Genomic DNA, 15,593 nt, shown 5'->3' with positions numbered 1-15,593 from the left:
GTGTCTGTAGTCTAGAGTGTCTGTAGTCATCGTGTGTCTGTAGTGTTTCCCACAGAACAAAAGGATATGCATGCACTGGAACAGCACAGAGAGGAAGTTGTGCAGTGAGACCAGGAAGGTGTCAGACCACTGACGGGAGAAGTACGGCGAGAACAAGGGGTTCTGCTCGGGGGCGGGCATAAACGGCAGGATGAACCAATCACGCCACTCCGGCTGGCCCTGCAGCTCCTGAGCCTGACGCTGGAAAAACTCCTGTGTCTTCTCTATGTTCTTTAACTGGAGGGAGAGAGAGGAAGGGAGGGAGAGAGAGGAGGGAGAGAGGGGGGAGGGAGGTAGATAAGGAGTGGGGGGAGAGAGGAGGGGGTGGGTGGGATGAAGAGAGAGGGAGGGATGAGGTGAGAGGGAGAGAAGGAGGAGGGATGAGGTGAGAGGGAGAGAAGGAGGAGGGATGAGGTGAGAGGGAGAGGGGGATGAAGAGAGGGAGAGGTAGATAAGGAGTTAGGGAGGGAGAGAGGGAGGGAGGGAGGAGGGATGAAGAGAGGGAGAGGTAGAGAAGGAGTTAGGTAGGGAGAGGCCATACTGTTTATCAATAACCATTGGGCGATCCACATGCATATCAATAATCAGTCAACACCATTGGGCGATCCACACATAATGTCTGAGTAACAAGAGAAGAACAACAAGAAGAACACAACAACAACAGAAGGCTATATGCACCTGTACAGTGTAAACAACGTAGTATCTGAAGAGACTGGTCCGTAGTTTGGAGACTGTGGGTCTGTAGATGTCTTCCAGTCTACAGAACAGCCTACGGTCCAGGTATCCCCAGTAGTCCTTCAGGCCATTCAGGTCAAAGGTCTGGATGAACAGCTGAAGCTGATCAATGATCTTATCCACCTGAACAAAAATATATATAGTCCAATAAACCTTATTATAAACCGGGTGGTTCGAGCCCTGAATGCTGATTGGCTGAAAGCAGTGGTATATCAGCCCGTATAACACGGGTATGACATAACATTTATTTTTTACTGTTCTAATTATGTTGGTAACCAGATTATAATAGCAATAAGGTACCTCGGGGGTTTGTGGTATATGGCCAATATACCACGGCTAAGGGCTGTGTCCAGGCACGCCGCGTTGCGTCGTGCATAAGACCAGTCCTTGGCCATATACCACACCCCTTCAGGCTTTATTGCTTAAATATTATGAAGTGAAATACAATAAGATATAATTTAAAGTTTGACCTGGGATAAAAACACACAACAAAAGGTTTTTGACAAGTACCTCGTGTGTGTGTGTGTGTATATATATATATATATATATATATATACAGTACCAGTCAAAAGTTTGGACACACCTACTCATTCCAGGGTTTTTCTTTAGTTTGACTATTTTCTATATTGTAGAATAATAGTGAAGACATCAACACTATGTAATAACATACGGAATCATGTAGTAACCAAAGAAGTGTGAGACGCAAAGTAGGCGATGATCATCAAATGATCTCCACATGTGTATTTCCCACCGTGAAGCATGGAGGAGGAGGTGTGATGGTGTGGGCGTGCTTTGCTGGTGACACTGTCTGTGATTTATTTAGAATTCAAGGCACTCTTAACCAGCATGGCTACCACAGCATTCTGCAGCGATACGCCATCCCATCTGGTTTGCGCTTAGTGGGACTATCCTTGTTTGTCAACAGGACAATGACCCAAAACACACCTCCAGGCTGTGTAAGGGCTATTTGACCAAGGAGAGTGATGCATCAGATGACCTGTCCTCCACAGTCACCTGACCTCAACCCAATTGAGATGGTTTGGGATGAGTTGGACCGCAGAGTGAAGGAAAAGCAGCAAACAAGTGCTCAGCATATGTGGGAACTTCTTCAAGACTGTTGGAAAAGTATTCCAGGTGACTACCTCATGAAGCTGGTTGAGAAAATGCCAAGAGTGTGCAAAGCTGTCATCAAGGCAAAGAATGGCTACTTTGAAGGATCTCAAATATAAAATACATTTAGATTTGTTTAACACTTTTTTGGTTACTGCATGATTCCATATGTGTTATTTCATAGTTTTGATGTCTTCATTATTATTCTACTCTAAATAAAAACCCTTGAATGAGTAGGTGTGTCCAAACTTTTGACTGGTACTGTATATACCAGAGGAGGCATCTGAGGGGAGAACGGCTCATAATATGGTTTCCATGTGGTAGACTCCAGTCCATTGACTCCATTCCAGGCATTATAATGGGCCGTCCTCCCCTCAGATGCCTCCTCTGGTACATACATAAACACTACATGGCCAAAAGTATGTGGACACCTGCTCTTCAAACATCTCATTCCAAAATCATGGACATTAATATGGAGTTGGTCCTCCCATTGCTGCTATAAAAGCCTCCATTTTTCTGGGAAGGCTTTCCACTAGATGTTGGAACATTGCTGCTATAACAGCCTCCACTCTTCTGGGAAGGCTTTCCACTAGCTGTTGGAACATTGCTGCTATAACAGCCTCCACTCTTCTGGGAAGGCTTTCCACTAGATGTTGGAACATTGCTGCTATAACAGCCTCCACTCTTCTGGGAAGGCTTTCCACTAGATGTTGGAACATTGCTGCTATAACAGCCTCCACTCTTCTGGGAAGGCTTTCCACTAGATGTTGGAACATTGCTGCAGGGACTTGCTTCCATTCAGCCACAAGATCATTAGTGAGGTTGGGCATTGAGGTTGGGTGATTAGGCCTGGCTCGCAGTCTGCGTTCCAATTCATCCCAAAGGTGTTCGATGGGGTTGAGGTCAGGGATCTGTGCAGGCCAGTCAAGATCTTCCACACTGATCTTGAAAAACCATTTCTATATGAACCTCGCTTTGTGCACGGGGGCATTGTCATGCAGAAACAGGAAAGGGAATTCCCCCAAACTGTTTCCACAAAAATGGAAGTACAGAATCACCTAGAATGTCATTGTATGCTGTACTGTTAAGATTTCCCTTCACTGGAACTAAGGAGCCCGAACCATTAAAAACAACCCCAGACCATTATTCCTCCTCCACCAAACTTTACAGTTGGCATTAAGCATCCGGGCAGGTAGTGTTCTCCTGGCATCCGCCAAACCCAGATTCATCCGTCAGACTGCCAGATGGTTTAGCGTGATTCAACACTCCAGAGAACGTGTTTCCACTGCTCCAGAGACCAATGGCAGCGAGCGTTACGCCACTCCACCCAACGCTTGGCATTGCGCATGGTGATCGTAGGCTTGTGTGCAGCTGCTCGGCCATGAAAACCCATTTCATTATGCTCCAGATGAACAGTTATTGTGCTGACGTTGCTTCCAGAGGCAGTTTGGAACTCGGTAGTTAGTGTTGCAACTGAGGTCTGACAATTTTTAAACGCTTTTCAGCGGTCCCGTTCTGTGAGCTTGTGTGGCCTACCACTTCGCGTCTGAGCCGCTGTTGCTCCTAGACGTTTCCACTTCACAATAACTGCACTTACAATTGACCGGGGGGCAGCTCTAGCAGGGTAGACATTTGACGAACTGACTTGTTGGAAAGGTGGCATCCTATGACGGTGCCACATTGAAAGTCACTGAGCTCTTCAGTAAGGCCGTTCTACTGTCAATGTTTGTCTATGGAGATTGCATGGCTGTGTGCTTGATTTTATACACCTGTCAGCAACAGGTGTGGCTTAAATAGCCAAATCCACTAATTTGAATGGGGGGGTGTCCACATACTTTTGTATATATAGTGTACATACAAAGATCTAACTTCTCACCTGTCTCTATCGGTCAGAGTAACAAGGCTATAAGCAACTGCTATAGCCTGGTCACACATCTGTTTGTGCTGTCTTGACAACGCTGAGAACAAGCTACTGCTGTTGTGCGTTTTGCAATACCTGGATGGTTAATGACTTCAAATACACTGTTTTATACATACTCTGAATCCTTTCTCCTTGTCTGCTTTCATATCAGAGTCGAGGTGCTTCAGTGTGCCGGTGAAACCACGATATATCAAGTATTCTCGGACATGTTCATCCGTCCTCTCGACAGCTGATCCCATCTTTCTCTCTCCCTGTCAGAGCAACATGACACACAACGGGTGTGATCGGGTTAATAATGTATAAAGCCACTTACTCCTCGATCACACAGACATTGCGTTTTGGTCCACCAGAAGTACATCCCTTTCCAATGAAACGCTGCGTTTTCCTTGCAGCATTGCGTTGCAGAGACAAGTTGCAGTGCGTTCCGTGTGGTGAGGACGTTGGATTTATCTCACGTAATACGTCAAACTGTGTGCTGTAGACGGCTGGACAGAAACGGTAGCAGAAGGTGAATGTTGAACTGTTGTTGTAAACATATCCAGCTGACGCTGCGTACCGTTTTGCGCATGTACACCTAGATCACACCGACAGTTTCACATTCACCTTCCGCTACCATTTCTGTCAAGCCGTTCACGCACACAGTTTGATCAATCCAAGATATGCACCACACAGAACGCCTTGCAACGCAATGCTGCAACACAAACGCCGCGTTCCATTGGTGTACCAAAACGTTCCATTGGTGTACCAAAATGCCTCACGCTATCGGTGAGACATAGGCATTTTAGCAAGCATGCACATGTAACGTATGATTGATCACGGGGACCGAACCCACCATCCTCGCGTTGCAATGGCAATGCTCTACCAACAGAGCTACAGAGGACCACTCACGTGTAAGTCAAGTAATAAACACGAAAGAAAACAGAGAAAATATAACTGCACGCTAATTATTAATGTACACATAAATCATCATTACAATCGTTTACTTCTTCAAATTGCATAGCTAGAAGAGGGCGTTGCTTTTCTGCCTAGACAGGATGCTTGCAGGAGCCCATTTCTAGCTAAACAAGAGGTGCTAGTTTGGTTAGAAGAGTGGCGATTTTTCAACAACAAAACAATACGATGAGCGGTTAGTGTATTTTACTATTTCATAAGTAACTATATTGGTAATAGTGAAATGAAAAATGTATTAACACTGAATTTATAGTGTAAAACTTACCAAAGTGAAAACGCAGGCTGAAATATTTTCTGTTTTTCTTTTTCTCCGAGGTTGTCATGTGATCGAATTCGTGTGACGTCACGTGGCAGGAAGGACATTTCCGCGTCCACGCTGGCTCCACTAGAGGGCACATTCACAACAAACATCGGACTGTAATATGTATTATAGTAATAGACTACCGTGCACTGACCTGTCGCTGCAGTAAGTAAATATGGAGCTCATTTCTAATGTACAGGAGGTAGATAACATGTTATAAATACATGAAAATGGACCAATCTTGATGTTTCTCAAAATGATCAATTGTCCCCAATAGAATGATTAAATCCTATAACTAAGTTGAAAACAGATCAGACGGGTGGATATTCAGGCACTGTCAGTGCAGGGCATTCTCCCGAGCATTATGCTTCCCTGTAGGCATGACTCTTCCCTGTAGGCACGATGCTTCCCTGTCATATGTTTTGTCCCAAATGACACCGTATTCCCTATATAGTGCACTGCATAGGGAATAGGGTGACATTTGGTACGTGGATTATTGTGATGATAGGAGAAGGGGAAAGAAAAAAGAGAGCAGACTCTAATAAACCAGTGTCCAGAAGAGACTGTATAGCCTCAGACATTAATGAACACAGTGTCCAGAAGAGACTGTATAGCCTCAGACATTAATGAACACAGTGTCCAGAAGAGACTGTATAGCCTCAGACATTAATGAACACAGTGTCCAGAAGAGACTGTATAGCCTCAGACATTAATGAACACAGTTTCCACAAGAGACTGTATAGCCTCAGACATTAATAAACACAGTGTCCACAAGAGACTGTATAGCCTCAGACATTAATAAACACAGTTTCCACAAGAGACTGTATAGCCTCAGACATTAATGAACACAGTTTCCACAAGAGACTGTATAGCCTCAGACATTAATGAACACAGTTTCCACAAGAGACTGTATAGCCTCAGACATTAATAAACACAGTGTCCACAAGAGGCTGTATAGCCTCAGACATTAATAAACACAGTGTCCACAAGAGGCTGTATAGCCTCAGACATTAATAAACACAGTGTCCACAAGAGACTGTATAGCCTCAGACATTAATAAACACAGTTTCCACAAGAGGCTGTATAGCCTCAGACATTAATAAACACAGTTTGCAGAAGAGGCTGTATAGCCTCAGACATTAATAAACACAGTTTGCAGAAGAGGCTGTATAGCCTCAGACATTAATAAACACAGTTTGCAGAAGAGGCTGTATAGCCTCAGACATGAATAAACACAGACTGTATAGGCTCCATTTAATCTCTTTCCCTGGATAGATGTGAAGGCCTTGTGTGTTGTCACAGCATGCTGCTAGGGGTGTAGACTGTTGCAAATCAAACATGATTATAACCCTGAAGTGCTGATCGTTCCTGGCAATGTCTTTCTCTCCTGTTTGTTCTAGTGAAATGTTATTATCTATGAACACAGCTATGAATAATTAAATTATGTTTTCCTTCTTCTCTGTACTGAACCATGGATGTGTCCCAAATGGTACCCTATTCATTGTCTGGTGCACTGCTTTTGACCAGGGCCCCATGTAGGGAATAGGGTGCAATTTGGGAGAAAGTCAATGTGATATGCTTTCCTCCTACGGTACTCTGTACTGAACCATGAATCACATCAATTTCCCCCACTACAGTACAGTATAATAGGCCTATCCTATATTAATGAAGGGAGGTCTCTTTAGATCTAAAATCCATTAGCTAGAGCCTTTCCATGAACGTGTAACAGGGACCCCCCCCCCCCAAAACCAACCATTTAACTGATTGCAATATTTTCTGCACAGCACTACTTTCACACTGGAGTTAAGATGCACAGAGAGGTTTATAAGGGAATGCACAGGTGTGAGATGTGGCATGTCAAGGTACATTTTGGGATCCAATGTTTTAGAACCAATGTTTCTGCTTCAATAGCAGAGTGAACAGTAACATGTATGCATGCACGGATTTGGATATTCATTGCTTCTCCACATACAGTTTTTGTTGTCATGGAAACTTGTTTTTTAAACAATTTTATGAATGAAAAAACAAATGTCTGTAGTTTTATGTTTCATCTGGTAGTAAAAGCTCTTATTGTCATCCTCTGGTCCACTCAGGAAGTAACGGTACCTTCAGAACTATACCAATGACCTAAAGCTAAGGAACACACCCCCCCAGCTCACACTCTCTTTTTATCAGTATTCAGACTAATTAGACATTGAATAGACAGTATTGTGAAAAGCTTTCCCTTTTTTTAAACTATAGACAGAATAGTAGGCTGTCCTGAAAAAATCTACCTGCCCCCCCACAGGTGTTGATGGTAGAATCAAGAGTATCCATGACAACAGGGGAGTAAGTAGATAACCTTTATAGAAGGAAAGTACGTAACTTCTACCGTGTGTTTTTGTGGTGTTATGTTCCCCAACAAGAAAACCCACCAAAAATGTCAGTCAAACAGAAAGGGGAACTAACAAAGAGTCATTGACAACCACCAAAACAGGTGGGGGTTTTAGGAGAGGTTCTGAAAGATACTCATGGGTGTGTCCACTGAAAGTTGCATAGCAACAACAACTGGGACCTAAGACACCCACCATGAGTGGCCACTAAATTTGCCTAAGTAGAGGAAAAACCCACATCAATCTTAAAGACAGGAAGCAAACCAAAAAGGCGGAGCAAAACAAAATTAGATAAAGGATGGTTTGTCTAGAAATCAAAATAAGGAGAGCCAACTAAAAGATGTTAACCCTCCACATCTATCAATACAACTAAAGGAGTTGACATCTATCAATACAACTAAAGGAGTTGACATCTATCAATACAACTAAAGGAGTTGACATCTATCAATACAACTAAAGGTGTCGACCCTCCACATCTATCAATACAATTAAAGGTGTCGACCCTCCACATCTATCAATACAACTAAAGGAGTTGACCCTCCACATCTATCAATACAACTAAAGGTGTTGACCCTCCACATCTATCAATACAACTAAAGGTGTTAACATCTATCAATACAACTAAAGGAGTTGACATCTATCAATACAACTAAAGGTGTTAACATCTATCAATACAACTAAAGGAGTTGACATCTATCAATACAACTAAAGGAGTTGACATCTATCAATACAACTAAAGGTGTCGACCCTCCACATCTATCAATACAACTAAAGGTGTCGACCCTCCACATCTATCAATACAACTAAAGGAGTTGACATCTATCAATACAATTAAAGGTGTCGACCCTCCACATCTATCAATACAACTAAAGGTGTTAACATCTATCAATACAACTAAAGGAGTTGACATCTATCAATACAACTAAAGGAGTTGACATCTATCAATACAACTAAAGGTGTCGACCCTCCACATCTATCAATACAACTAAAGGTGTCGACCCTCCACATCTATCAATACAACTAAAGGAGTTAACATCTATCAATACAACTAAAGGAGTTGACATCTATCAATACAACTAAAGGTGTCGACCCTCCACATCTATCAATACAACTAAAGGAGTTGACATCTATCAATACAATTAAAGGTGTCGACCCTCCACATCTATCAATACAACTAAAGGAGTCAACCCTCCACATCTATCAATACAACTAAAGGAGTCGACATCTCCACATCTATCAATACAACTAAAGGAGTTAACATCTATCAATACAACTAAAGGTGTCGACCCTCCACATCTATCAATACAACTAAAGGAGTCGACATCTCCACATCTATCAATACAACTAAAGGAGTTGACATCTATCAATACAACTAAAGGTGTCGACCCTCCACATCTAGAAAGACAACTAAAGGTGTCGACCCTCCACATCTATCAATACAACTAAAGGAGTTGACATCTATCAATACAATTAAAGGTGTCGACCCTCCACATCTATCAATACAACTAAAGGAGTTGACATCTATCAATACAATTAAAGGTGTTGACCCTCCACATCTATCAATACAACTAAAGGTGTCGACCCTCCACATCTACCAATACAACTAAAGGAGTTGACATCTATCAATACAACTAAAGGAGTTGACATCTATCAATACAACTAAAGGAGTTGACATCTATCAATACAACTAAAGGAGTTGACATCTATCAATACAACTAAAGGTGTCGACCCTCCACATCTATCAATACAACTAAAGGAGTTGACCCTCCACATCTATCAATACAACTAAAGGAGTTGACCCTCCACATATATCAATACAACTAAAGGAGTTGACCCTCCACATCTATCAATACAACTAAAGGAGTTGACCCTCCACATCTATCAATACAACTAAAGGAGTTGACCCTCCACATCTATCAATACAACTAAAGGAGTTGACCCTCCACATCTATCAATACAACTAAAGGAGTTGACCCTCCACATCTATCAATACAACTAAAGGAGTTGACCCTCCACATCTATCAATACAACTAAAGGAGTTGACATCTCCACATATATCAATACAACTAAAGGAGTTGACCCTCCACATCTATCAATACAACTAAAGGAGTTGACCCTCCACATCTATCAATACAACTAAAGGAGTTGACATCTCCACATATATCAATACAACTAAAGGAGTTGACATCTATCAATACAATTAAAGGAGTTGACCCTCCACATCTATCAATACAACTAAAGGAGTTGACATCTATCAATACAATTAAAGGAGTTGACCCTCCACATCTATCAATACAACTAAAGGAGTTGACATCTATCAATACAATTAAAGGTGTTGAATCTCCACATCTATCAATACAACTAAAGGAGTCGACCCTCCACATCTATCAATACAACTAAAGGAGTTGACCCTCCACATCTATCAATACAACTAAAGGAGATACAACTAAAGGTGTTAACATCTATCAATACAACTAAAGGTGTTAACATCTATCAATACAACTAAAGGAGTTGACCCTCCACATCTATCAATACAACTAAAGGAGTTGACCCTCCACATCTATCAATACAACTAAAGGAGTTGACCCTCCACATCTATCAATACAACTAAAGGAGTTAACCCTCCACATCTATCAATACAACTAAAGGAGTTGACATCTATCAATACAACTAAAGGTGTCGACCCTCCACATCTAGAAAGACAACTAAAGGTGTCGACCCTCCACGTCTGTCCAGACAACTGGAGCACTGGGCCAGACACTCTAAAATAGCACCTGGGCCAACACAGGTGAAACACCTTCCAACTAACGAGAAGGCAACCAGCACAGGTGTAAGACAAGCTGACTAACGAGGTGACACCAATCGGTGTGTCCTACGTGCTAACAAGCTCTACGTGCTAAAGTCCAAACCTCAAAACATAAATGGAAAAACCAAAGCCTGTCACACTTTCCCCCTTCAGGGTCACGTTCGTCGTAATGGTCGGACCAAGGCACAGCGTGCGTAGAGTTCCACATATTTTTAATAAATCGAAACTCATCAAAACAAAAACAAAAAAGCACAAACGAAACGTGACGCTACTGGTGTGCACAATACGCAACTAACTGTAGACAAGATCCCGCAACTAACAATGGGGCAAATGGCTACCTAAATATGATCCCCAATCAGAGACAATGATAAACAGCTGCCTCTGATTGGGAACCCTATCAGGCCAACATAGAAATACAATAAACCTAGATGACCCACCCTCATCACTATCACGCCCCAAACCAACACAGAGAATAAACAGTAATAAACAATATCCTATTTTTTTTTAGCCTGTAACAGGCATGATTTTCAAATCTTTATTTTCTAAAACTGCAGCATCTGTCATGTAATCTGTAATGAGCAGACATCATCATCATCATCATTATCATAAGAACCAATAAAGTTATATCTGTTTTTTTTATTTTAAAGTTGATGCTGATTTGCCCGAGGGACTGTTCTACATGATCTGTGTGTAAGTGTCATGATGATGTGCATAGTCTTTGCTTGTCATGCAATGGTTTGGGACAAGGCTTGTCATCATATTACGTAAATAAAATGCTAAGTGGGGGCCTTGGCTGTGCCCTGCATGTACTCTTAGAAAAAAGGCTTTCAAAAGGGTTCTTCGGCTGTCCCCAGAGGAGAACTCTTTTTTTTGGGTTCCAGGGAGAACCTTTTTTTTGGTTTGGGTCTTTACATGTGACCCAAAAGGGTTCTACCTGGAACCAAAAAGGGTTCTACCTGGAACCAAAAAGGGTTCTCCAATGGGGACAACAGAATAAACCTATTAGGTTATAAATAACTTACACAGCTGCTTCAAATAATGAACTAATCATCACGCTTTGCTCATTTGAATCAGCTGTGTAATGTTAGGGGGGAAAAAAGCCCAAACGTGCACTGAGTCTGGGAATCACTGCCCGACATACCGGTATTGACCAGAATAACAACAACAAACAAAACACTATTCGGAAGAGGTTTTCTTTAGAACTATTTTATAAATAGAGTGAGTGTGTGGAGGAGGAGTTAAGATGGCGTGTTGCCTTGGTAACGTCCAAAAGTGTAAGTCTCCTCGAAGTCTGTCTTTAAATTTCATCTGGAAACCCGGAACATCCGGCTACGTTCTAGAAGGAACCTTTTTAGAGTTCTAGAGTTCTTTTTTTTTCATTCTAAAATCTCAGACACATCAAATAGAATTTTGAAATGTTTGCCTGCCCACATTTACTTAGCACCTCTGCAAAGAGTGTCTCCTGTCAATCTCTTTATTTATTTTTTTGTTCACACTGCAACGCTACTGCCACACTCAGCCTTGTTAAAATACTCCAAACCAGAATGTGTCAGTAGCGTTGTTTGGCAATGCATATCTGTGTGTATCCCTTATTATCTCATGTATCTCAATGCATATCTGTGTGTATCCCTTATTATCTCATGTATCTCAATGCATATCTGTGTGTATCACTTATTATCTCATGTATCTCAATGCATATCTGTGTGTATCGCTTATTATCTCATGTATCTCAATGCATATCTGTGTGTATTGCTTATTATCTCATGTATCTCAATGCATATCTGTGTGTATTGCTTATTATCTCATGTATCTCTGTGTGTATCACTTATTATCTCATGTATCTCAATGCATATCTGTGTGTATCCCTTATTATCTGTAATTCTACTCATTTTGCCATGTCGCAGAGAGATTTTACAATTTTAATATCTAATTTCATGCAATTCTACTCATTTTGCCATGGGGCAGAGAGACAAATGTGCAGTTTTACAACTCATTTCCTGCAATTCTACCTATTTTGCTATAGGGTGGAGGCAAATGTATGCAGTTAATAGGATAACTGATGATTAGTGGGCCCCGCCCCAGTCGGTAATTCAACCATGCTTACTACACGTTTAGATAGCTGGCTGCTAGACTAACTTACCCATCTAAAACAATGTTGCTGACATGAGATAATTGAGTGACCGCTGATGCACAAACACATTTAGAAATTGCACCTTGTGCATTCTATTATTCTGACTCTCAACAGGAAGTTAATTAAGACCCCGACTGAGTCGTCGTCATCGTCCCCCCCAAACTGAGTTTGCCCATCCCTGGTGTAGAGAATCATTATACCATCTAAACAGCTGTGAAATATAGTTTCCATAACCAAAATATTGTACACTGAACAAATATATAAACACAATATGTAAAGTGTTGGTCCCATGTTTCATGAGCTGAAATATAAGATCTCAGAAATATTCCATAGTCACACAAAAAGCTTATTTCTCTCAAATGTTGTGCACAAATTTGTTTACATCCCTGTTAGTGAGCATTTCTCCTTTGCCAAGATAATCCATTCACTTGACTGGTGTGGCATATCAATAAACAAATTAAACAGCATGATCATTACACAGGTGCACCTTGTGCTGGGGACAATTAAAGGCCACTCTAAAATGTGCAGTTTCTTCACACAACACAATGCCACAGATGTCTCAAGTTTTGAGGGAGCGTGCAATTGGCATGCTGACTGCAGGAATGTCCACCAGAGTTGTTTCCAGAGAATTTAAAGTTTATTTCTCTACCATAAGCCGCCTCCAACATCATTTTAGAGAATTTGGCAGTACGTCCAACCGGCCTCACAACCACAGACCATGTGTATGGTTAGCTGATGTCAACGTTGTGAACAGAGTGCCTCACCGTGGCAGTGGGTTTATGGTATGAGTAGGCATAAGCTATGGACGATGAACACAGTTGCATTTTATCGATGACAATTTGAATGCACAGAGATAGCGTGACAAGATCCCGAGGGTCATTGTCGTGCCAGTCATCCGCCACCATCAACTCAACACAATTCCTGGAAGCTGAAAATGTCCCAGTTCTTCCATGGCCTGCATACTCACCAGACATGTCACCCATTGAGCCTGTTCGGGATGCTCTGGATCGACGTGTACGACAGCGTGTTCGAGTTCCCGCAAATATCCAGCAACTTCGCACAGCCATTGAGGAGTGGGACAACATTCCACAGGCCACAATCAACAGCCTGATCAACTCTGTGTGAAGGAGGTGTGTCACACTGCATGAAGCAAAATGGTGGTCAGTGACTGGTTTTCTGATCCACACTCCTACTTTTTATTAAATAGCTATCTATGATCAACAGATGCATATCTGTATTCCCAGTCATGTGAAATCCATAGATTAGGGCCTAATTTATTTATTTTAATTGACTGATTTCCATATATGAACTGTAACTCAATAAAATATTTGAAAGTGTTGCATGTTGCATTTATATTCTTTATTATAGTATATTTTCAGCTGGTTTACAAAAAAAAAAAACGAAAGTAAAAGAAGCAAAAAAAAGAAAGTGCAGAAAATAAACTCTAATTTCTATGTGAATTTGGTCAGGTCGTCCAAATAGTGACGTAGAGCAACTTTCATAACGATGACCTGGCTAATAGCTTCCAATAACATTATACAATGATGAAAAAAATCTTGCTACATAGCCATAAAAGAAAGATATTTAAATGTACCTTCCATGACAGCCAACCAGGGCCGGTGTTATGGGCGGGCCGTAGGGGTCCTGGCCCGCCCTACCTTACTTCCTTTCCGGTCCAAATTAAATATTGAAATATTGATCATTTACACGCGCTGTCAGAAAGACGCATCAATCTCAGATAAAGCATCCAAGCGAGTGAAAAACAGCGCCCCTCTGTTTCCTTATGTGTAGACCATCTATCTGATGCTGTCTGGACAAAGGGAAGTATGGCAGGTCATACCTTTTCTGTCCTGAATAAACCCAATGCGTTTTTTTATGGGGAAAATATGCAGACCAAAGTCTGTCGACTCCCACCTTCGGGACAACGACTCGCATTGTTTTAATTTTTATTATTTTATTTAACTTTTATTTAACTAGGCAAGTCAGTTATGAACTAAATCTTATTTACAATGACTGCCTGCGATTATGGCGGAGACATGAGCATCTCGTTATTTTTAAACAGATCTCTGGTTTCAGCCACTTGCGATTTAGAAAGGAAAGTTTGCGGGTGCACAGTGCACTGTTCGGATGCTGACTTCCCCTAAAGTAAATTGATGTTTTGCCAAAATGATATAATTACTCCTGTCTAAATAAAATAATACAGAAGACTTTACCAGAGAGCTTGATTTAGCCACAGAGGATTATTTTTGTTGTTTTTGTTTTTAAATAGCTGTGAATTGTTTCTAAATCATAAAGTGCAAAGGCGTATGTCTATTTGGAAAGCCAGTCATTTGGGCAGTATAAATTAAAAAGTTGAGAAAAGAAGAAGAGGAGGGCTGTGTGGTGAAGATATGGACATTACTCTAAAGAATGCATGCACTCAGCTCTCCAGAACGTGTCCGCGGTCTCCCCGTTAATTAATTGCACATTCATTGTTTCATTGTGTGAATTGTTTGCCCTTTGATTGTTTAAATTATTATTTTTTAAATATAAATTCCCCATTACATATGCCACCAGTAGGCTAGTAAATGTACCGTTAATCCATGTCATTTGGTTACATTCATTTCTGTTAACGCATGTTTTACAGTCATTTACAGTTCTCATTCTCGGAGTCGAAACGTTGTTTGCGGAGTCCACAACCTGATACACTTGTGAGAAACAAGTGTTGGTTTGTTTCATAACAATCATTTAGGAGTTTTTATTTCATAACAATCATTTAGGAGTTTTTATTTCATAACCATCATTTAGGAGTTTTTATTTCATAACCATCATTTAGGAGTTTTTATTTCATAACCATCATTTAGGAGTTTTTATTTCATAACCATCATTTAGGAGTTTTTATTTCATAACCATCATTTAGGAGTTTTTATTTCATAACCATCATTTTGGAGTTTTTATTTCATAACCATCATTTTGGAGTTTTGTCATTTTTTTTCATTGTGTTTTGTTTGGAGTGCTTCGTGTGAGCGCGTGGGGTTCCGTGCGTCCTGATAACGTTGAGGGAAACCTGCTGAGTTGATACAATTTTGCACTTCCCTAGTCAATAGCTCAAATCAAGACAGATAGAAAGGGAGGCAGACTGGTGGAGGAGTAGAGAGATTAATGAGATTGAAATAACTTGCAATTTTCATCAGGATATTTTTACTGTTTTCATTTGTTGGCTTTAGGCCTATGCATTTTACTTAGTT

The 15,593-nt window shown here is 41.1% G+C and overlaps 1 protein-coding gene and 1 long non-coding RNA gene across 2 annotated transcripts in view; one reads left to right on the top strand and one right to left on the bottom strand.

The window, feature by feature from the left end:
• The window catches only part of wdr91 (WD repeat domain 91), a 48,177-nt gene extending 43,080 nt beyond the window's left edge, over positions 1–5,097 (bottom strand). Inside the window, 5 exon segments of the mRNA XM_065007655.1 lie at positions 70–276; positions 718–897; positions 3,922–4,056; positions 5,022–5,057; positions 5,059–5,097. Of these exon segments, the coding sequence (XP_064863727.1) occupies positions 70–276; positions 718–897; positions 3,922–4,056; positions 5,022–5,057; positions 5,059–5,079 (579 nt within the window). The 5' untranslated portion in view covers positions 5,080–5,097.
• Positions 4,421–6,805, top strand: LOC135563847 (uncharacterized). The gene is made up of 2 exons (XR_010460605.1): positions 4,421–4,695; positions 4,839–6,805. It is a non-coding gene; the product is annotated as an uncharacterized LOC135563847 (long non-coding RNA).
• Positions 6,806–15,593: the final 8,788 nt, after the last annotated feature.

This window comes from Oncorhynchus nerka, linkage group LG22 (assembly GCF_034236695.1).
Source record: "Oncorhynchus nerka isolate Pitt River linkage group LG22, Oner_Uvic_2.0, whole genome shotgun sequence".
Classification (NCBI taxonomy): Eukaryota; Metazoa; Chordata; class Actinopteri; order Salmoniformes; family Salmonidae; genus Oncorhynchus; species Oncorhynchus nerka.
This window is presented reverse-complemented; position numbering and strand designations above follow the sequence as displayed.